This window comes from Nycticebus coucang, chromosome 19, assembly GCF_027406575.1.
Source record: "Nycticebus coucang isolate mNycCou1 chromosome 19, mNycCou1.pri, whole genome shotgun sequence".
NCBI classification, from domain to species: Eukaryota; Metazoa; Chordata; class Mammalia; order Primates; family Lorisidae; genus Nycticebus; species Nycticebus coucang.
Genome location: NC_069798.1, coordinates 1,011,112 through 1,035,570, shown reverse-complemented (window position 1 = coordinate 1,035,570; position 24,459 = coordinate 1,011,112). Strand labels below are relative to the sequence as shown.

General features: G+C 43.8%; 1 protein-coding gene and 1 pseudogene across 3 annotated transcripts in view; one reads left to right on the top strand and one right to left on the bottom strand.

Moving 5' to 3' along the window:
- Positions 1–24,459, bottom strand: part of CEP192 (centrosomal protein 192) — a 151,132-nt gene that overhangs the window by 94,284 nt on the left and 32,389 nt on the right. For both annotated transcript variants that reach the window (XM_053571227.1, XM_053571228.1), the window contains exons 9-14: positions 24,270–24,414; positions 21,766–21,893; positions 11,501–11,861; positions 10,630–10,773; positions 3,189–3,253; positions 2,016–2,222 (exon numbers count right to left, since the gene is read on the bottom strand). In XM_053571227.1, the coding sequence (XP_053427202.1) occupies positions 2,016–2,222; positions 3,189–3,253; positions 10,630–10,773; positions 11,501–11,861; positions 21,766–21,893; positions 24,270–24,414 (1,050 nt within the window). The remainder of the gene's footprint in view (positions 1–2,015; positions 2,223–3,188; positions 3,254–10,629; positions 10,774–11,500; positions 11,862–21,765; positions 21,894–24,269; positions 24,415–24,459) is intronic.
- On the top strand, positions 20,211–21,488 carry LOC128571637 (malate dehydrogenase, cytoplasmic-like; annotated as a pseudogene). The gene has a single exon (XR_008375942.1). The product of XR_008375942.1 is annotated as a malate dehydrogenase, cytoplasmic-like (transcript).

Sequence of the window (24,459 nt, the reverse complement as noted above, 5' to 3'; positions counted from 1 at the left end):
ATTTCACACCTAATATCAAAATTAAGAATCTAAATAATAAATCTATTTTTCCATAATCCAGTGTTTTGTTCATCTGTTTAAGAAGGAATTCAGTTACTCTTGGAACTCTGTCCTACTCTCAAAAATCCCAATCGATTCAGACAGAAAATCCACCTCTTTAAAGTATTTATTTTCATTCACTGCACAAGTTGGAACAAGGCCACTGTTCAGATTCAGAGTCAACTATGATTTCTAATACTACATCTAATATAAAAGTGAAATTCAGTTTCAGTAAACATTCCTTCCAATAACCCTAATTCTATATATGATATTTATCAACAAGTACTTTAATTCTACCTCCAGAGTAAATCTTAAATCCTCATTTGTTTGGTTGTTTTTGTTTTTGAGACAGTCTCACTCTGTCGCCCTGTGTACAGTGCTGCGGCATCAATGCTCACAGCAAACTCAAACTCTTAGGCTCAAGTGATCCTCTTCCTTCAGCCTCCAGAGTAGCTGGGACCTCAGGCACCCACAACACCTAGCTATTTTTAAACATGGGGTCTCACTCTTGCTCAAGCTGGTCTCAAACTCCTGAGCTCAGGCAACCCACCTGCCTTGGCCTCCCAGCATCCTAGGATTACAGGCATGAGCCACCATGCCCAGCAGAATCCTCATACTTAATGACCTTGTCTGTCTATTATCCTCGTCCCCATCCTCATCTCCTCCCTCTGCCCACATCTTTTCTTCTGTGATTTTGCTGACTTGTTTCAGCAGGCGCTTGGAAAATGATGGCATCCTGCTGGATGGTGGGTCCAGGTACAGACACAGTCCCCTCCTGCCTTCAAGCACTTCCTCCCAGTTCATGAGATAAAACCCAACTCCTTCAAGGAGTCCTCATGATCTGGCTGCCATCATGACCCCTTCTACCCCCATCCCCACACACCTCTCCCCTTAGGGCTCTCTGCCTGCTTTCTGTTCCTCCAATTTGCCACTTCAGCTACTAACTGCAGGCCTCTCCACAGACGGTCTCCCTTTGCTGAGAACATTCATTCCCCACATCTTAGGGCACTCCCTCCTTTTCGCCACTTAGGTGCCAATTCAAATTATCCCCTCAGATGTCACCATGATCAGCCTGTACTTAGCACTATCTGAACTGCTTGCATTTTTAAATTTTTACATGTATTATATTTTAATCAATCAAAAGACTGTAGCTCAGTGAGTAGGGTGCTGGCCACATACATCGGTGTAGAGTGCTATGCTGTCACAGTTCACAGCAACCTCAAATTCTTGGGCTTAAGTGATTCTCTTGCCTTAGCCTCCCAAGTAGCTGGGACCACAGGTGCCCACCACAATGCCCGGCTATTTTTTGTTTGTTTGTTTGTTTGTTTAGGGACAGGGGTGGGGCTGTGGGGGTGGGGGTCTCCCTCTTGGTTAGGCTGTTCTCAAACCCATGAGCTCAGGCAATCTACCTGCCTTGGGCTCCAGAGTGCTAGGATTATAGGCATGAGCCACCTCGCCTGGCACTTTTGGAGTTTTAAAGGTGACAGGCCTCCAGCACATTTTGCACTGGGCTTAGGATTTTCTCCATCCACTTCTCTGCTGTTTTCCTTTGCCCATCCTCTGCAATCATTTTCTTAATTCAATTCCTAGCATACTTATACTTAGAACTAATACTTTAAAACTGGTCTCAAACTATTATTAAATCATTATTACTAACAATGCAAGCACATTAGGATATGACCCTTCCCTTAAGGACTCCCACATGCACCCACCAAAAAACCCTATAAAACAGCATGCTGTCTTACAAATGGGGAATTATGGAATAGAAGAGTTAAACTGTTCAACATCATAAAACTAATTAGAAGGCAGTGGTAGAACTAGAGTCAGAGTCTATCAAACCCGAGTGTTACATACGACCACTATTCTAACGCCTTTGTGTCTCTACTGTAAAGTTACTATGCTTGAGCTATACCATCATGGCATTTAAAATAGAAGATCTGGTGACTTAAACCACTTCTAGCACATTGAATACTTACTCTTTTCACATTTTTACTGCCACCAAGGCAACCAAGAGCTTCCGATCTTTGAGCAAAGAACTCTCCTAAAGACAGACGTAAGTAACTGGCCTCATCTTTACTCAAATCCGATGTGTTAGGAGATTTATTCAGTAGATAATTCACTGGTGCTCCCCAGGATGTGTCCCCCAGTGCAGCTGAAATGTCCTGAGCATCCATGTTTTCTTCCTAGGGAGAAAGTTATTGTCATTTTCTTTCTCCCAAGCTTTCTGTTTTTCCAGTATCTAAAACTAAAATTATTCAAGAAAATTTCAAAAGTAATTTTTTATAAACTGAACAAAAAAAAATTGGACAAATTTAAGTGTATATGACTACTACAGCTAATGAAGACCAAACAAGAGAACTTTATTTATTTATTTATTTATTTATTTATTTATTGGGAAATACAGTCTCTGTCATCCTCAGTAGAGTATCGTAGCATCACAGCTCACAGCAACCTCCAACTCCTGGGCTTAAGGGCTTCTCCTGCCTCAGCCTCCCGAGCAGCTGGGACTGCAGGCGCCCGCCACAGCGCCCGGCTACTCTTTTGTTGTAGCTGTCGTTGCTGTTTAGCTGGCCTGGGTGCAAACTGCCACCCCCTGTGTGTGCCCAGCGTCCTACCGACTAAACCAAGGGAATGGAAACCGGAACTTTATTTTTTAATGCTTGAGCTATAATATGCATTATCTTAATATATTGCTTAATCAAAGTGTGCTGTAAGTAAGACTCTTTAGGGAGGGATTTATTTTTATAACAAACAGCATCACCTCATTTCATGTGATGGGGACAGAGAGCACAGCCCCCAGCCTTCCCCACTAGAACTCAACTTGTATACCCTCTATCTTCCACAATATTCAAAAAAGGAAAAAGAAAAAAAAAACATTGGAGAAAAATAAAAACAAACAAACCATGCTTTCTAAACTATGGAAATATCCAGGAAGGATATAAAAGCCATTTAAAGTAAATAAAAGACATATAGCATTGTATCAGTATTCTTCAATTAATAATCTAGAAAATGAAGGAAAAAGGAGTTTTCAAACCTTAAGAAAAATAATTCTATTCTATATATTTATTCAGAAAGAAATTAACATTTTGCCTACATTAAAATTAATAAAGAAAAATTTTAAACTTTGAGTAAAGCAAATAATTACAAACCTGTATAAACTGATGCTCTTTATTAAATTCTTCTTCATCTTGTGCAATCAAATCAAATGCTTCAGCTTAAAAAAAGAGTAAGTTTATATAATTATATTACACTAAGGCCAATTTAAACACCAGCACAAAATACAAGTTAGCTAATCAGGAAATGAAAAACCAAGGAAATAAAATGTTAACAAGCCTGTGAAAGCTCCTACTCATGACAGGGGCGTCTGTACCCTGTGTGACCGGGTTGTCAACTTCTACTAATGAACACCTTACCGTGACTGATTTTATCACTTATAAATTTGCCCTATGGGCGGCGCCTGTGGCTCAGTGAGTAGGGCGCCGGCCCCATATGCCGAGGGTGGCGGGTTCAAACCCAGCCCCAGCCAAACTGCAACAAAAAAAATAGCCGGGTGTTGTGGCGGGCGCCTGTAGTCCCAGCTGCTCGGGAGGCTGAGGCAAGAGAATCGCGTAAGCCCAAGAGTTAGAGGTTGCTGTGAGCCGTGTGACGCCACGGCACTCTACCCGAGGGCGGTACAGTGAGACTCTGTCTCTACAAAAAAGAAAAAAAAAGAAATTTGCCTAATTTATTCCTCCAAGGGCTTTACAACACGAGCTTTTTATCTATAAAACATTCAATTAAGTTTAGCTTTGAGGAGGGGTCCCTCCTTGGTGAGCCATCAGACCAACAGGCTCACCATGTACTTGAGCCTAGGATCACCAAGCACCCATTTGCCTGAAAATATCCCAGTCTAGGAAAGTCTCATGTCCCGGGAAATCCCATTCTGGGCAAACAGGGACTGGTGGTCACCTACCATCTGTCTTCAAAGTGCCTGCTGAGCACCTCAGCTCCCACTGGAGGGCAGAATGGCAGCTGATCCCACATTACCAACCTCTCAGGCAAAGGGGTAACTGGGCACAGCAGGACAGGGCCCGCTGAGCACTCTGGGAGTGGACAGATACTACCAAACCAGGAGGCACGTGAGCTGCGTGAAGCGTTAGGATTATAAGAATTGGACACATTTGCTAAATGAAAAAAGCCTGTGGCTGGACTCCAGGGTGCTGTCTGAGGTCCGCTCCAGGCCCTGCTTGGCACTGGGGTTACAGCAGAAAAGGGGAAGAGGACGGGAACCGAAAGGGACAGTCCCCCAGGGAAGCGCCTCACTCTCCTTCGTTATCAGGGCCCAGTTAGGCCCACACACCCTCCTGGGACCACAGTCCCACCCTGACAACCTAGAAGTAAGAGACAAACGAGAATGGACACAGGACAGCACTTCCAGTGAGGCAAGCAGGGGACCAAAGGCCACTCGGGAGTCTTCCCGATCAGAACAGTGCCAGCTCTTGACATTGTGAGACCACCAGTTCTCATATGAACACATTCTTAATCAGTGAACATACTCTTAACCTGTAAATGAGCATCGGGAGAACCCTGAAGCTCTCAAAACTACGTGAAAAATCAGTATTTCACAAAAATATGTTCCTATAAAGAGTCTGTACAAGATCTGGGATGCAAGGGACATCAAAGGCCGCTGCCCCAAAATGTGAAAGTACCAACCAACCAAATCTCATAGCAAGAGAGGGCAGTAGGGAGCTCTGCCCACAACAGGGCAGCCCAGAAGAAATAAATTTACTGTGATGAGTTACATATCAAGTGGGTTTTTGTTTTGTTTTGTTTTTTGAGATAGGGCCTCAAGCTGTTACCCTGGGTAGAGTGCCATGGCATCACAGCTCACAGCAACCTCAAACTCCTGGGCTCAAGCAATTCTCCTGCCTCTGCCTCCCAAGTAGCTGGGGTTACAGGCACCTGCCACAATGCCCAGCTATTTTTTTTTTGGTTGCAGCCATTATTGTTGTTTGGTGGGCCTGGGGTGGATTCGAACCCGCCAGCTCAGGTGTATGTGGCTGGTGCCTTAGCCGCTAGAGCCATAGGCGCCAAGCCAGTTTTTTTTTTTTGTTTGTTTGTTTTGAGACAAAGTCATACGCTGTCACCATGAGTAGAGTAATGTGGCATCATAGCTCCCAACAACTTCAAACTCTTGAGCCTGAGCAATCCTCTTGCCTCAGCCTCTCAAGTAGCTGGGACTATAGTCACCCACAACAATGCCTAGCTATCCACGTGGTTTTTTAATCCTTGGGTATAGAGCTCAAAATACCATTTATTATATTCCTAAATACTTTTTCTCTCACCTTTAAGAGAGTCTTCAGTTAAAGAAAGATCCATAATAATACTATGTTACCTGGTCTGCTCATAGGCAATAAGAAAATAGAACTTCATTGTATGAAACCGAGCACCAGGCTGGTAGAAGGAGCTGCTGACTCCTGAAGGCGCTGGGAGCGAGACAATCTCCTGACAGCGTGGAGATGCTCTGCTGCCCGGGGACAAGCCCTCAAGCAGCTGCATGCGTTAATGAGATGAGAGCAGTGGTCCCTTAGCAAGCAGGTGTCATACTTTGGACATTCCCGGTACAGCAGGAAGGGAGTCTGGCCCGTGGGGAAAGAGCATGTAATGATCTTTAAGCTCAAGTACGTGGGTCCCCACACCTGTTTTATGTGGCTGGTGCCCTAGCTGCTGAGCTATAGGTGCTGAGCCCCCATTTACAAACTTTATTCAAAAAAACAGATATTCAATATTTTTATTTATTGCTTCAATAAAAAGCCATGACAGAGGTTGCTCAGGGCTCTCCCAGGACGGACGGGAAGCCCACCTCTGGCGGGCATGTACCTCAACCCATGTCCCAGCGGGTTCATGCCTGCAGTAACGGGGTGCCACAGTGGGCACCAACACTTCATTTTTTATAAGACTCCATGCCTAATTGACTGCAGTCCTCTCATTTGACACCTGAATGCTTCGTGATTACATTTTGAAGGGGACCTTGTAAGGCTGTAAGCAGAAGTGACGCAGTACCTTGGACATAAGGCCCTGTAAGCAGGGGAGCTGGACAAGAGATGAGGGAGACAGGCTTGCTCTGCTGCCCAGGCTGCAGTGCAGTAGGATAACTCACACCAACCTCAAATTCCTGAGTTCGTGTGATCCTGTTGTCTCAGCCTCCAAGCTGAGACTGGGACTACAGGCACCCATCAGGACACCTGGCTAATTTTTTATTTTTTTGTAGAGATGCGGTCTTGCTATGTTGCTTAGGCTAATCTCAAACTCCTGAGCTCAAGCGATACTCCCACCTTGGCCTCCCAAACTGATGAGCTTACAGGTGTGAGCCACCATGCCTGGTTAGGGTAGTATTTCTTAGGGAAATTTTTTTGAATAAAGTTTGTAAATGGGGGCTCAGCACCTATAGCTCAGCAGCTAGGGCACCAGCCACATACACCAGAGCTGCCAGGTTGAATCTCACCTAGGCCTGCCAAACAACAATGAGGACTTCAACAACAACAACAAAAAATAGCAAGGCATTGTGGCAGGTACCTGTAGTCCCAGCTACTTAGGAGGCAGAGGCAAGAGAATTGCTTAAGCCCAAGAGTTAGAGGTTGCTGTGAGCTGTGATGCCACTGCATTCTATGGAGGGCAATATAGTGAGACTCTGTCTCAAAAAAACAAAAATGTTTGTAAATGGGTAAATTTTCATTAAAAATGACTTGGGCATTATAAAATCAGGCCATTGGTCAACTTCCTTTTCTGAATATCTTCTTTACTTACATTGTTTTTTTTTTTTTTTTTTTTGAGACAGAGTCTCATTATGTCACCCTTGGTAGAGTGCCTTTTCGGTTATAGTTGTCATTGTTGTTTGGCAGGCCCAGGTTGGGCTCAAACCCGCTAGCTCCAGTATCTGTGGCTGGTGCCCTAGCTGCTGAGCTACAGGTGCCGAGCCTTTTCTTATATTTTAAAAACTCCTGTCTCCCCTTCTATACAAAGGCGCCCTTTTCATTCACGCTATCCCACCTGTTCCCCTTGATCTGGCCCATCCTTCCTTTTTCAGCACCCATCCTGTTTCCACCACCAGTCTTTTATTTTTTCATTTTTTAAAAATTAATCTTTAATTAAAATCATAACTGTATACATTTATGGGGTACAATGTGATGGTTTGATGTACAATGTGGAACGCTTCAATCACACTGATCAACACCACCATCACTTCACTCACTCATTTTTTGTGGACAGCCTCCCCTCCTTGTCCCTGCTTCCTCAGACCCACACCACTCACCCTTTCCCACCTGGCTACTCTTTATTCCCCAAGCACAAGAATAATTTCAGTAAGAGTTTCCATTATCTATTTTCATTTTATTTCTTTTTTTTTTTTGTAGAGACAGAGTCTCACTTTACTGCCCTTGGTAGAGTGCCGTGGCGTCACACAGCTCACAGCAACCTCCAGCTCCTGGGCTTACATGATTCTCTTGCCTCAGCCTCCCGAGCAGCTGGGACTACAGGAGCCCGCCACAACGCCCGGCTATTCTTTTTGTTGTTGCAGTTTGGCCGGGGCTGGGCTTGAACCCGCCACCCTCGGCATATGGGGCCGGCGCCCCACTCACTGAGCCACAGGTGCCACCCTTTATTTTATTTCTTTAATAGTAATAATTAAAAATCCAAAAGGTATATGAACATTATACTTCAATAAAGTTTTTCAAAATTAACCAAAGGCTTTAACAAGCATACACTGAAAAGTACCCCGTCCCTGATTCAGTTTACCACTGAACCAAACAATGGATTGATATGCTGAACCCTCTCACTGTCTAAATCTTCTTCTTGTAATCAGTTTATCTTTTTTATCTTTCTGCTGTATTTAACAAGCACATGCATGCACACACGTGTATGTGGTGTCCTCCCCTCTCTTGCCTTTCTACAAAAATGTCAGAATACTTTATGTGCTTTTCTTTCTCTCTTTTTTTTTTTGAGACAGAGTCTCACTATGTCGCCCTTGGTAGAGTGACGTGGTGTCACAGTTCACAGCAACCTCAAACTCTTGGGCTTAAACGATTCTCATGCCTCAGCTTCCAAAGTAGCTGGATTACAGGCACCTGCCACAACGCCCAGCTACTTTTTGTTGCAGTTGTCATCACTGTTGCTTAGCAAGCCCAGGCCGGTTCAAACCCGTCTGCCTTGGTGTATGTGGCTGGTGCCCTAACCACCGAGCCATGGGCACCAAGTCAACCATCAACTTTTTAAGTGACAAAGTCAAATCCACTGTTCAGTCTGTACCTTCAGTGTCTTTTTAAAATCAAGGCATCATTACCGGGTGTTGTGGCAGGCACCTGTAGCCCCAGCTACTTGGGAGGCTGAGGCAAGAGAATCACTTAGCCTGAGAGTTTGAGGTTGCTGTGAGCTATGACACTGCAGCATTCTACCAAGGGTAACAAAGTAAGACTCTGTCTCAAAAAAAAAATAAAATAAAATAAAATCAAGGCATCACTGATCAAGTCTTAATGATAACTTCAAATTTCCAACCCCTATTTACAACTTCTGAAAATATGGCTGTGGTTACCTCCACTACAAACATAATCACCAAAAAGCCCTCCACTTTCTTCTGTTTCCCTCTACTTCAGTGGATGGTGTTGCCACTTCCCCAGTAACTTAGACTGCATTCTTTTCTTGCTTCTCTACCATCCTCTGATATCCAGCCACCTAACTATTCTACTTCTGTCTTTAATTAGCTATTTTCTTTTCATTTTCATTGTGGCAGCAAGATTTCTACAACATCCTAAGAACCCTCTCAATTCAAGTGACCATCACTGCCAGGAGACTCACAAACGAGCTGGAGTGGAAGCACCCACTGCTTACTCACCAAACGAGCCCCAGCTCTGGGGCACAGCAGTCCAAACCCCATCCACAACCCAGCCCTGCTTAACTCTCCAGCTTCATCCCTTGGTCTCGTTCGTGCTCCCCTCACCTGCCACAAACACCAGCCCCGCTGGACCATTCACCCTCTCAGAACATGCCCAAGCTTCACCCCCTCATTCCCTTTCAACTGAATTTTCCTTCCATGTGAAATCCCCACACACACCCCAAAGGATTGCCCACTGAACTTTGATCTTAACAGTGATCTCCTGTGTGAACTTCTCCTGCTACCTACTCGTATAAAAGTCATTTATTCTCTGAACCCCAAAGGGTTTTGGTTTCTGTCCCTTATGATGATCGCCGTGCTCTGTATTCCTGCCTCATTGCTCTTGGCTAATAGACAGTCTCAGAAGTGTTGAAATCCTGCCTCATCTATCTCTGGACTTCCACATCCTCGGTGGTTAGAAGATTTGTACAAGCAGTAGCAAGAATCACTTCTTCCCCAGGCCCCGTCTGAGCCTATTAAAAATAAGACTGGCCTTGGACGGCGCCTGTGGCTCAGTCCGAAGGGCGCCGGCCCCATATACCGAGGGTGGCGGGTTCAAACCCGCCCCGGCCAAACTGCAACCAAAAAATAGCCGGGCGTTGTGGCGGGCGCCTGTAGTCCCAGCTACTCGGGAGGCTGAGGCAAGAGAATCATGTAAGCCCAGGAGTTGGAGGTTGCTGTGAGCTGTGTGAGGCCACGGCACTCTACCGAGGGCCATAAAGTGAGACTCTGTCTCTACAAAAAATAAAAAATAAAAAAATAAGACTGGCCTTCACAGGCCAGTGACCTCCTCTCCTCATTCCAGCCACAGAGCATCCAGGCACTGGGGGCTGCAGGCCGGCAGACCCTCACATCCTCACTGGCTGGAAGTGCCCTGCCCTGGCACTCTGCAGACCCACCAGCTCACACCTTCACACCAGCAGAGGGTATGCCAAGCGACAAACCTAACTGCCCCTTTTAATGCTCTTATCCCTTGAAACTTGTTTATTAGTATTTTTTTTGTTTTGTTTTTGCGATAGAGTCTCACTTTGTCACCGTTGGTAAAGTGCTGTGGCGTCATCATAGCTCACAGCAACCTCCAACTCCTGGGATCAAATGATCCTCCTGCCACAGCCTCCCAAGTAACCAGGCCTGCCTATTTTTTTTTAAGAGATGGGGTCTCACTCTTGCTCAGGCTGGTCTCAAACTCCTGACCGCAAGCAATCCACCCGCCTCAGCCTCCCAGGGAGCTAGGATTACAGGCGTGAGCCACCGCGCCCAGCTGATTAGTATCTTTTTTGGTCACTTTTCTTCCATCATTTCCACCACATTTCTTAGCTTTTACTTCAAAATGGATTTGTTTTTGTAAGTGCTGATTTACCAGAACATTTGAAAGGACAGAACTTTGAAAGCGGCCAAGCAGAGCCTGACGTCCCTTTCAGCCCTATAGCGCTACAGGCTCTAAACAGAAGTGAGTGGAGGCTGCCTTGTTGCCTCTGCTTCAGAACGTAGCTCAGCTCATCCCGCAGTGACCAAGACTGACCAACTCAAGCCTTGGTTCCTACAAAAAGAAGTGGAAAAATCCCAGAATACAATGATATTCCAGAAGAGACAGGATGTGGCTAAACACCATGTATGGGCTAGCTCAGAAACACCATTAGAAACAATGAAAACGGTATAACAAATGCAGGTATCCACATACTTACCACCAGATCTGAAGTCTTCATTCATCTCACCACTCACAGATGTATTTAAGTCTTGCTCGTTACTAAAAGAGGTGTAATAGGCAAGGTCAGTGACCCATCTGCCCTCTTCATTTTGATAGACCACACTCTCTGGGAGAATTGTTTCTAAAATATAAAATTCCACAAATATCCAATGATACATGTAACAGCTAAAATGATAAAACATTCTCAAATAATTTTTATTTAGATAATTGCCTTACTTATCAACAGTACTGAAGTCTGCTCAAAACTAGTTAGAAAAAAGAACATTCTGGGAAGCCGAGGCAGGTGGATCACCTGAGCTCAGGAGTTCAAGACCAGCCTGAGCAAGAGGAGACCCCAGCTCTAAAAACAGCCAGATACTGTAGTCGGCACCTCTAGTACCAGCAACTTGGAAGGCTGAGACAAGATGATCACTTGAGCCCAAGAGTTTGAGGTTGCTGTGAACTATGACGCCATGGTACTCTACTAAGGGCAACTGAGTGAGACTCTGTCTCAAAAAAAAAAAAAAAAAAAAAAAAAGTTAGACAAAAGAAAATCCATTTCCCCCAAAAGAAAAGTATCTCTCTGATGATCCAGCCTTACTTACAATAATGTCTGGAATGGAGAATAAGGGGTGAAGGAAAAGAATGCTCAGACCTAGAAAGGTCCACTTCCACTCGATCCCTCATCTAAAATATTATTTCTAAGCAATCCGCCCTGTAATAGATTAAAAAAATTTATTTTAATCTAGAAAACACTTAAATATTTCCTGTATGAAAGACTGGAAAATTCCACATGTAAATATATCCTATTCAAAAGGTACAAACATCTCATTTCTGTAGTTCCTTTTTCTTTTTTTAAGGACACCTACCGTTTCCACTGTTCTCAGTGGATTCATGACGTTCACACGTCCGCCTTTCACATGTTGGTGACCAAGGAACATCAGCAGGGTGAATCTCCTTGTCACAAGCAGGCTTCAAAGATGCTGCGTCCAAGTGTTTCTGAACGGACAGTGTGGAATCCTTGGGGTCTACACATCTGTTCTCACGCAAAGCTGTCTCTGAATCCAATGCTGAATACTGGAATGGATGAGGAGATGCTTCCCCATGTTTCATGGGGTCAGTAAGATCAAAACCACCTTTATCGACATTTATGTCATGGAAATCAATGGGGGTGAGTTTCCTATTGGCAGCTCTGAGAGTCTTCACCAGAACACCTTCTCCTGCACTGTCCTTTAACGAAAAGAAAAAAAAAAAAAAAATCAGCAACAGCACGTTTTTTCATAATTCATTCTAAAATTTATGAAAAAAATTAAAGTTGATACAAAATACTTATAATATGAAGAAAAAAATGTATTCACTGTATTCTAGACCCCATATGAACCAATGATAAGCAATTCACCAAAACTGACTTTTACCATGTGGTCATGGGAAACACACATCAACAGATCAGGCCGGGCTCAGTGGCTCACACCTGTCATCTCAGCACTCAGAGGCCAAGGCAGGTAGACTGCTTATGCTCAGGAGTCTGAGACCAGACTGAGCAAGAGTGAGCCCCCACCTCTACTAAAAATAGAAAAACTAGTCAGGCATAGAGGTGGCCATCTATAGTCCCAGCTACTCACGAGGCCAAGGCAAGAGGATTGCTCAAGCCCAACAGTTTAAGGTTGCTGTGAGCTGTTATGCCATAGCATTCTACCCTGCTGTGAGCTGTGATGCCATAGCACTCTACTCCGCTGTGAGCTGTGATGCCACAGCCCTCCACCCTGCTGTGAGCTGATGCCATAGCCTCTACCCTGCTGTGAGCTGTGATGCCACAGCCCTCTACCCTGCTGTGAGCTGTGATGCCATAGCCCTCTACCCTGCTGTGAGCTGTGATGCCATAGCCCTCTACCCTGCTGTGAGCTGTGATGCCATAGCGCTCTACCCTCCTGTGAGCGGTGACGCCATAGCCCTCTACCCTGCTGTGAGCTGTGACGCCACAGCGCTCTACCCTGCTGTGAGCTGTGATACCACAACACTCTACCCTGCTGTGAGCTGTGACACCAAAGCGCTCTACCCTGCTGTGAGCTGTGACACCAAAGCGCTCTACCCTGCTGTGAGCTGTGATGCCATAACACTCTACCCTGCTGTGAGCTGTGATGCCATAGCCCTCTACCCTGCTGTGAGCTGTGATGCCACAGAACTCTACCCAGGGTGCAGAGTGAGTGGCACTGTCATTTTCAGACAGAGTAGAATTCAAAGCAAGGAAAGTTATCGGGGATAAAGTTGGGCATTACATGATGATAAAGGGTCAATTCGCTAAGAAGACATATAGTCCTTAAAGTGTATGTGCCCTAAAAAAAGAGAGTGTTAAAATACCCATGTCAAAAACTGGCCTACTTGCCCTTCTATCGGTTTTTGCCATATATACTTTGCATGGAAAAATACATAAATCTACGATCCCGGTTGGAGGCTTTAACACCCGTCTATCAGAAACAGAAAAGATCTGGCAGAAAGGAAGTGAGCAGGGGCACAGATGAACTCCACAGCCTCCTCCATCAACTGCATAAATGGACATCCACAGAATACTGCGTCCCAAGACCAAAGGACACACCCTCTTCCCAAGCTCATGAAGAACAGTCACCAAGACAGAAGACATCCTGGGCCATAAAACGTATCATCACAAATTTAACAATGTCGACCCTCAGGCCCCAATGGAATCAGCTAAAAATCAATAAAAACAAAAAAAGTAGAAAACCCCAAAATAAGTGGAAAATAATCCCTTCTAAATAACACATGGATCAAAGATAGTCTTAGGAGAAATTAAAAATTTTTTGAAATAATTGAAAATGAAACCACAACTTATCAAGTTGTGGGGTGCAGCTGAAGCAGGGCTCACAGAGGAACTCTCGGTCCCAGATGCACACAGGGCACACCACGCAGGGTCACACTGAACTCACATCAGCCTGGACAGCACGCCCACTATACCTGCCACTCCTCAGCCACATGGTCAGCTCGCTGCAAACCTGTACAGCACCAAACCTGTTACTGCACCAAATATTGTAGGCAACTGTCACACATGGTAAGTACCTGTCTTCTAAACATATCTAATTATAGAAGATATACAGTAAAAATACCAGATCCCTGTTTTTATGTGGTCCACTGTTGACCAAAACATTGGTATGCAGCACATGACTATATTTAAAAGAATAAAAATCTGAAATCAACCATCTAAGTGTCAACTTCAGGAAATAAGAAAAAGAAAAGCATGGGCAGCACTGTGACTCAGTGAGTAGGGCGCTGGCCCCATATACCAAGGGTGGCGGGTTCAAACCCGGCCCTGGGCAAACTGCAAACAAAAAAATAGCCGGGCGTTGTGGTAGGCGCCTGTAGTCCCAGCTACTCAGGAGGCTGAGGCAAGAGAATCACCTAAGCCCAAGAACTGGAGGTTGCTGTGAGCTGTGATGCCACAACACTACACAGGGCAACAGCTTGAGACTCTATCTCAAAAAAAAAGAAAAAATAAATAAGAAGTATAAGACTAACACCTTCCAATTTTGAAACTTATTACAAAGGTATGGTTACTAAAACAGTTGGTACTAAGATAAAGACACACAAACAGACCAAGAGGATAGAAAAAAGAAACCAGAAATTAAACCCACAAGTGTATAATAAACTAATTTTCCAACAAAAGTGCCAAGATTATTCAACAGGGCAAAGACAGTCTTTTTAACATATGGCGCTGAGAAAACTGAATATGCAAATGTGAAAGAATGAAGTAATAGATCAATGATCTAAATGTAAGAGCTAAAACTATTAAGACTCTTAAAAGAAAAGAGGAAAATCGCCATCACATTAAATTTCACAACAATTTCATGGATGCAGACCAGGCATGATGGCTCACGCCTGTAACCCTAGCATTTGGGAGGCTGAGGTGGGTGGATTACCTGAGCTCACAGGTTTGAGCCCAGTTTGAGCCAGAGCGAGACCCCATCTCTAAAAATAACCGGGTGTTGTGTTGAGCACCCATAATCCCAGCTACTCAGGAGACTGAGGAAAAAGAATGGCTTGAACCTGAGAGTTGGAGACTGCTGTGAGCTATGATGCCAGGGCACTCTACCTAGGGCAACAAAGTGAAACTCTGTCTCAAAAAAAACAAAAAAATTTCAAGAATGTTACACCAGGGTGGCGCCTGTGGCTCAGTGAGTAGGGCGCCGGCCCCATATACCGAGGGTGGTGGGTTCAGACCCAGCCCCGGCCAAACTGCAACAAAAAAATAGCTGGGCGTTGTGGCGGTCGCCTGTAGTCCCAGGTACTCGGGAGGCTGAGGCAGGAGAATCGCCTAAGCCCAGGAGTTGGAGGTTGCTGTGAGCTGTGTGACACCACGGCACTCTACCGAGGGCAATAAAGTGAAACTCTGTCTCTACAAAAAAAAAAAAAAAAGAATGTTACACCAAAACCACCGATAGCAAAATAAAAAATAGATAACATTATGTCACAAACTGAAACTTCTATACACAAACGGATAGTACCAAGAAAGGAAAAGACAATATATGGAATGGGAGACAACATTTGCAAATCATTTATCTGGTAGGAAGTTACTATGCAAGATAATATAAAGAACTCCTACAACTCAACAACAGAAAACAAACAACCCAATTAAAAAGGGGGCTAAGGACTGTTCCCCAAAAAAGATATACAAATGGCTAAAAAGTACATGAAAAGATATTCAACACCACTAATCATTACGGAAATGCTAATCAAAACCACGATGAGATACTACTTCGTACCCATAAGGGTTACTATAATCAAAAATAAGAAAAAATAAGGAGTGTTGGATATGGAGAAAATGGAAACCTGGTATACTGCTGGTAAGACTGTTAAAATGGTACAGCTTCCATGAAAAACCCCAAACATCAAACTATCACGAGACCCAGGAATTTCATTTTTAGGTATACGTCCAAAAGATGTGAAAGCAGGGACTTAAAAAAATGTATACACCAATGTTCATAGCAATGTTATTCTCAATAGCCAGAAGGCAGAAATGTTCAAGTGTCCACGGTTAGATAAGGAGAGACATATATTGTGGTGTGTAAAATGGAATATTATTCAGCCATAAGAAAGACTGGGTTTTTTTTTTTTTTTTTTTTTTAGAGACAGAGTCTCACTGTGTCACCCTGGGTAGAGTGCCGTGGCATCACAGCTCACAACTCACAGCTCTGGGGCTTAGACAATTCTTGCCTCAGCCTCCCAAGTAGTTGGGACTACAGGCACACACCACAACACCCAGCTATTTTTTTGTTGCAGTTTGGCCAGAGCTGGGTTCGAACCCGCCACCCTCGGTATATGGGGCTTGCGCCCTATCCACTGAGCCACAGGTGCCACCCAAGACTGAGATTTTTAATGTATGCTACAATCTGAATAGACCTTGAAAACATCACACTTAATGAAAAAAAAAAAAAAAAGGATAAATATTGTATGGTTCCATTTATATGAGGTCCCTAAAGTAGTCAAATCCTATACGTACGTAGAGAAAGAAAATAGAATGGTAGTCACCACGGGGTAACTGGAGAGCTATCGTTTAATGAGCACAGAGCTTCAGATTTGTAAGCTGAGTAGAATGCTAGGGATTGGTTGCACAGTGTAAATAGATTTCACATACAGAACTGTACAGTTAAAAATGGGTAAGATGGTAAATTTTATTATATATATTTTATCAAAATTTTAAATTAAATTACATTTAATATGTGAAAAATAGAGATGTACAGAATAAAGCAAAAAAGCAAGCCTTATTTTAATAAATACTGGACAAGTAGGCAGTGGGAAAAAATTAATACAGATTCAGGCAGCGCCTGTGGCTCAGTGAGTAGGGTGCCGGCCCCATATGCCGAGGGTGGCGGGTTCGGACCCACTGGCCAAACTGCAACAGAAAAATAGCCGGGCGTTGTGGCGCACGCCTGTAGTCCCAGCTGCTTGGGAGGCTGAGGCAAGAGAATCATGTAAGCCCAAGAGTTAGAGGTTGCTGTGAGCCGTGTGACACCACAGCACTCTACCCGAGGGCAGTACAGTGAGACTCTGTCTCTACAAAAAAAAAAAAAAAAAAAAAAAATTAATCCAGATTCAAAACTCACGCCATAGTTTATTTTACTTATTTAGTTTTTATGATGTTGCCCTCAGTAGAGTGCCATGGTGTCACACTTCACAGCAACCTCAAACTCTTGGGCTTAAGCAATTCTCTTGCCTTAGCCTCCCAAGTAGCTGGGACTATAGGCGCCCGCCACAACACCCAGCTATTTTTTGGTTGTAGTTGTTGTTTAGCAGGCCTGGGTCAGGTTCAAACCTGCCAGCCCCAGTGTATATGACCAGCTCCACAACTACTGAGCTACAGGCGCCGAGCCACACACCATAGTTTATAAAACTATGATATTAGAAGAAAATGCAGAATGGTAAAAAAAAAAAAAAAAAAAAAAAAGAGTGGTCCTGACCACTGAAGAAATGGAGCAGAGAACAATGATGGATTCTCTAATAGGTGAAAAATGTTTACGTAGTAACAGGTAATAAAAGATACTTACAAAAGAATAAACAGAATGGGAGAATTCTGAAAGACAAAAATCTTAAGATTCAATACATAAAGAACTCATACAAATACTAACTTGCTACCTCATGTCCCCCTGACAGTTTCTTTTTTGAGCTTTTCCCTTTTTAGGCACAGACAGCTTCCACTCCCAGATGATGCCCAGGCACCCTGCGACAGCATAACTTCAGTGGGTGGGGCATCTCTTTCCTATGCACAGTAACGTAACAAGAAATCAATTTGCTTAAGATGGTAGCTCGTGTTTTTGAGTTCTGCAGATGTCATTCAGTAAGAAAAGTGGGCTACTGATCTTGCCAAATCAAGGACACAATATAGTTACCACAGAGTAACACCAACTGCATGGCCTCAAACTGCTGGAAAAATAATCACCATTTCATGAAACAATGTGATGTATTACAAGTCGGAGCTACAGGTGAAGAATTTTCTCCCCATCCTAACAGTAAGTTTTGATAAACGTACTCACTGCACATCCTCTCCTAACCCTCGGCTGCGACAGGCCAGCCCAGGCCTCATCTCCACACCCACTGCCTCTCTTCAAGGCTCCCTTCAGAGGCCTCTAGGCTCCTACAGAACCTAGTCAGCCTACAGACTAAATGTTTTCTTAGAAGACAGACTGGAGTGGCACCTGTAGCTCAGTGGGCAGGGCGCCAGCCACACACACCAAGGCTGGCGGGTTTGAACAAGGCCCAAGCCTGCTAACCAACAATGACAACTACAACCAAAATATAGCCGGGCGTTGTGGCGGGCGCCTGTAGTCCCAGCTACTTGGGAGGCTGAGGCAAGAGAATCACTTAAGTCCAAGGATTTGAGGTTGTTATGAGCTGTGATGCCCCAGGACTCTACCAGGGCCACAGCTTGAGACTCTGTCGCACAAAAAAAAAAAAAAAAAAAGCAGAAGATAGACTAGAAATGAATCATCAGAAATTGTGTTTTTACTTTCAGAGGAAGAATTCCAATCTTCAAAAACTTTCAGAACACAACTCAATCAGCACTGGAGACTTCTTACAATAGGTGCTATGTGATTCAATCACATGGACTCTGCTTTACTTTATAGTAATCTAAGTATTTATTTTATTTTCCTGCTGTTTCAAGAAGGGGGATAATCTGTGTATGACCTATATCATCCCACACCTACTGCCAAGAGCGGTTCCTAGTTGAAATGACCTCACCAAGGTTCCCTAGCAATTTGTATTTGATGATACTAAAATTTGGTTTTAATGGCATATAGTCACTAATTAGTAAAACGTTCACTGTACCATAGAAGAACAAAATCCTAGGCACAAATTTAAATGTCCACAGACTGACATACAGTAGAACCTCAGCAAGCTGACCACTCTGTAAGTTGGTTCCCATACAGAGGTACTTAGCATGAAGAACCAGGCCTACACTACTGATACACACATGTGCAGGTCCTGTCTGTGAAAATTAGGTCAATAAGGAGGTGGTCAGTGCAGGAAGGTGGTCAACTACGGAGGCTCTACTATATTTATAAAACTTAACTATCAGGTTTTAACAAAAATCAAGTAACTAACAAATGCTGTCTCTTTCTTATTTCCGAATTTGCTACCACTAACTGCTGAGGACAGGACATCCATTCACTAAGCATATTAAAGCCCCATAACACTGCCTCATCAACTCCACATACACAGCAATGGTCATGCACATGACAAGGACCCAGCACAGTCTGCGGAGGAAAGCACCATGGACTCTGCTCTGGTTACCTGAGGGAGGCTTTGAACTTCACATGCACTTGTATACAACTGGTTCTTCTGACGAGTTACACACTCCTGAGCCTGCGGCATAGGCAACGTCTGTGTATTTCTGTACATAATAAAATACTATCTTCTAGCACACAGTTATAAAAGGAGTCATTAAAAAGGAACCAGGGACTTGACCCCTGACTGGAAAGATTATGATTTGAATTAGGGAAGGAAAGGAGAAAAATGCAGAGAGTAGGAGGAGACAGATGATGTGTGGCCGACTGTACTGCACCTAAAGAACGACCACAGTGAGACCCAGGACACAGGGGTCTCACACTCGAGGAAAGCCACCATGACAAGGTTAGTCTGGTGGGGACAAGCATGACAGAATACTGAACACCCAGGACACAGGGGTCTCACACTCGAGGAAAGCCACCATGACAAGGTTAGTCTGGTGGGGACAAGCATGACAGAGTACTAAACAGACTGTAGGTGAGGCAATAAATCAAACACACTCAGTAACTCCTTGAATGTGAAGGGGCGTAATGGAAATAAACATGAAACAACAAACCCTACTTGGGAGGCTGAGGAAAAAAGAGCTCGAGTCCACGCGTTTGAGGTTGCTGTGAGCTATGACACCACGACACTCTACCAGGGTCACAGAGTGAGACTCTGTCTCAAAAACAAACAAACAAAAGAACAAAACCTGAGACACAGGCTTGCAGATGAAGACACACGAAGACGGGGCTCAGTCAGGGGGTTTCATCTCCCTGGAAATGATAATCCCCTCTCTCTTGCCACTTTATACACACAAAGGATTATCCTAAGAATAAAATGACTCTTTTTTTATTTTTTTTTTTGAGACAGAGTCTCACTTTGTTGCCCCCAGGAGAGTGCTGTGGAGTCACAGCTCACAGCAACCTCAAACTCTTAGACTCAAGCCATTCTCTTGCCTCAGCCTCCTGAGTAGCTGGGACTACAAGTGCCTGCCACAACACCCGGCTATGTTTAGACAAGGGGTCTTGCTCTTGCTCAGGCTGGTGCAGAACCTGTGAACTCAGGCAATCCACTCACCTCGGCCTCCCAGAGTTCTGGGATTACAGGCCTGAGCCACCGCACCCAGCCAAAATGACTCTTTCTACATAGAAGCATACACACTCCCTCTAAATAGTAAAAATCACTCTACACTCCCAAGTCATTATTTGCTCAAAAGGGGTTGAAAAATAGGTAAGAGTTGGAAATTACTACTCAGTTCCAAGTGTAGAAGAAATAGGGTATCATTAACAAGTAGAAAAAACTGGAGTAGGTTCCGCGGTAGAGGTGACCTGGCTCCCTGCGGCTCGTTTTGCAGGTGTTCGAATTGTCCGTGCAGTTCTCAATCAGGTCTGAACCAATCAGAGTCCTTGTGACTGGAGCAGCTGGTCAAATTGCATATTCACTGCTCTACAGTATTGGAAATGGATCTGTCTTTGGTAAAGACCAGCCTGTAATTCTCCTGCTATTGGATATCACCCCCATGATGGGTGTCCTGGATGGTGTCCTAATGGAACTGCAAGACTGTGCCCTTCCCCTCCTGAAGGATGTCATTGCAACAGATAAAGAAGAGGTTGCCTTCAAAGACCTGGATGTGGCCATTCTTGTGGGCTCCATGCCAAGAAGAGAAGGCATGGAGAGGAAAGATTCACTGAAAGCAAATGTGAAGATCTTCTGATCCCAGGGTGCAGCCTTGGAGAAATATGCCAAGAAGTCAGTTAACGTGATTGTTGTGGGTAACCCAGCGCCTCCAAGGCAGCTCCATCCATCCCCAAGGAGAACTTCAGTTGCTTGACTCATTTGGATCACAATCGAGCTAAATCTCAAATTGCTCTTAAACTTGGTGTGACTGCTGATGATGTAAAGAATGTCAGTATCTGGGGAAATCATTCCTCAACTCAGTATCCAGATGTCAACAATGCCAAGGTGAAATTGCAAGGAAAGGAAGTTGGTGTTTATGAAGCTCTAAAAGAGGACAGCTGGCTCAAGAGAGAATTCATCATGACTGTGCAGCAGCGTGGGGCTGCTGTCATCAAGGCTCGAAAACTATCCAGTACAATGTCTGCTGCGAAAGCCATCTCTGACCACGTCAGAGACATCTGGTTTGGGACCCCAGAGGGAGTTTGTATCCCTGGGCGTTATCTCTGATGGCAACTCCTATGGTGTTCCTGATGATATGCTCTACTCATTCCCTGTTGTAATCAAGAATAAGACCTGGAAGTTTGTTGAAGGTCTCCCGATTAATGATTTCTCTCGTGAAAAGATGGATCTTACTGCTAAGGAACTAGTGGAAGAAAAAGAAACTGCTTTTGAGTTTCTTTCCACTGCCTGACTAGACCCTCATTTTGATGTTACCACATGCCCCAAAGCTAAAGGATCTAAATGTCATCTTTGACTCTATTACCAAATAATAATAAAGCTATACTTAAATTACTTGTGGAAAACAATATATTTTAAAGATTGGGTGCTTCTTAGTACAGATTTGTGACAGTTTATCATCATGGTGTTAGTGCTACATTCTAAATAAATACATATTCAAATGAAAAAAAAAAAAAACAAGTAGAAAAAACTGAACGAAAAATATTCTTGAGCAACTTAAAAGATGACCAGTTTGCTGTTTTATAATTTAAGTGTCAAAAATATATACAGTTGTATGTTTAGTATGTTAGCGATATCAAAGATATAAACACACAGAAACACCATTAGTAATGATTTTTGTACTTTATCTTTGAGAAGTCAGCACTAATTGTTTTGTTGAAAAAAAACTGATATATAAACACAAAATTCCTTTTCATAAAAAATTAACAAAAATTACATATAAACTTACTCTGCCAAGATCTGCAAAAATACCCTTCCAATGTTCTGCCTTTCCTGCCTCAGCTCTCCAGGTGCTAGAGGAAAACGGCAAGACGGCCTCTACATGCTTTCTAACAGCTTCAGTACCTACAGAAGTACCTAAAAAGAAAAGAGAAAAAGAAGAAAAAGCATCTCAACATCTGAGTGATCTAATGGGATAACTGCTTCCTGCCTGATACTCAGCATTCACATTACAAATTCAGCAATTTACATATGAGAAAATGAGCAAGGTAAGAGGCAATAAAACCTGATAAACCACCACACAGAGAGAGTTTACGGGGCTGCCCCCTCAGCAGGACTGGGGAGGCCAAGGCAGAAGGACTGCTTCCAGCCAGGACTTTACGACCAGCACGGGCAATAAATATAGAGTGGCCTTGGGTCTACAAAAACTTTTTTTTTTCTTTTTGAGACAGAGTCTCACTATGTCGCCCTCAGTAGAGTGCTGTGGCCTCACAGCTCACAGGAACCTCAAACTCTTGGGCTTAAGCGATTCTCTTGCCTCAGCCTCCCAAGTAATTGGGACTACAGGTGCCCACCACAAAACCTGGCTATTTTTTGGCTATAGTTGTCATTGTTGTTTGGCAGGCCCGGGATGGATTTGAACCAGCCAGCTCTGGTGTATGGGGCTGGCACCTTACTCGCTCAAGCTACAGGCGCAGAGCCCAGGCTATTTTTGTTGTTGTTGTTGCAGTTGTCATGCTGATTTTAGCTGGCCCGGGCCGGGTTTGAACCCACCAACCTCGGTGTATGTGGCCAGCACCCTACTCACTGAGCTATGGGCGCTGCCTCCACGAAAACTTTTTAAGCATGGTACCCCATGATGGCATTAATGTACACAGCTATGATTTAATAATAAAAATAAATAAATAAAAACTTTTAAAAAAAATTAGGTGTATCCTCAATGAATCCTCAACAATAAAAAAAAAAAAAAAAAGACTCAGTGCCTGTAGCACAATGGTTACGGTGCCAGCCACATATACCGAGGATGACGGGTTCAAACCCAGCCCTGGCCAGCTAAAGAACTGCAATAAAAAAATAGCTGGTCATTGTGGTGGGTGCCTATGGTCCCAGTTACGTGGGAGGCTGAGGCAAGAGAATCACTTAAGCCCAAGAGTTTTAGGTTGCTGTGAGCTGTAACAGCACGGCGTTCTATCAGGGGTGACACAGTGAGTCTCTATCTCAAAAAAACAAACAAAAAAAGAAATTAGTCAGGTGTGGTGATGCATGCTTATATTCCTAGTCACTTGAGAGGCTGAGATAGGACACCTGTTTGAGCCCAGGAGTTCAAGGTAGTTGTGAACTATGATCATACCACCATACTCCACACTGGGGAACACAGTGGAAGATCCTGTTTTTAAAAAATTTTTAAATGAATAAAATTCACTTCATCTTGTCCAAAGGTCCAAGAAGCAATAAAATATATGAAACAAATGAAACCAGAGAGAATTCATATCTAATTCTTAATGTCTAAAGATAATAAGGGCCAGGCATGGTGGCTCAGGCCTGTAATCCCAACACTCAGGGAGGCTGAGGTAGGTGGATTGCCTGAGCTCACAAGTTCGAAACTAGCCAGAGCGAGACTGCATCTCTAAAATAAAAAAATCAATAAGTAAATAAACAATAAAATAGCCAGGCCAGGCACAGTGGCTCACACCTCTAATCCTAGCACTCTGGGAGGCTGAAGCGGGTGGACTGCTTAAACTCACGAGTTTGAGATGAGCCTGAGCAAAAGAGAGAACCTGTCCCTACAAAAAATAGAAAAAAAAAAAAAAAAAAAAACACTGAGTGGCAGAGCCTATGCTCAGTGGTTAGGGCACGGGCCACATACACTAAGACTAGCTGATTCAAACCCAGCCCAGGCCAGCTAAACAACAATGACAACTGCAACCAAAAAAATAGCTGGGTTTTGTGGCGGGCGCCTATAGTCCCAGCTACTTGGGAGGCTGAGGAAAGAGAATCGCTTAAACCCAAGAGTTTGAGGTTGCTGTCAGCATTGACACCACAGCACTCTACCCAGGATGACAGCTTGAGACTCTGTGTGGGGGGTAAATGGGGGGTGGGCGGGGAGGAGAGAAAAGAAAATATAGCCAGGCATTGTGGTGGGCACCTGTACTCCCAGCTACTTGGGAGGCTGAGGCAAGTGAAATGCTTGAGCCCAAGGGTCTGAGGTTGCTGAGAGCTGTTACTCCATGGCAGTCTACCAAGGGCAACAAAGTAAGACTGTCTCTAAAAAATTAAATAAGTAAATAAAGATAATATAATGATTCGTAATGTCCAATCCAAAAGATCTATATTACAGTATTTCTAATAAAAATAATATATTTGGTATTATTAAAAACTCTTTAGAAACATACCTTAGAACACAAAGGTCTGAGGACAGAGAAGGGTTAATATAGACTAAACAAAACTAAACCAATTTTTTATTAAAGAAAGTCAAACAGAATTTAACAAGGGAATATGTCAATCAATACTTACCAGTCCCCGATAGACAAACAACTTGGCCTTCCTCTGATTCTTGGTGAATCATTTCAGAACTTCCCGGAGAGCATAAGTCATGGGAAATCAGAGAACTGTTATTTTCTGACCGAAATTTACAGTGTAAGCTACTGTTTTCACTTGCCTGTTGAAAAAACACCTTAGCTGTATTAATCTTTTTAAACGGTCT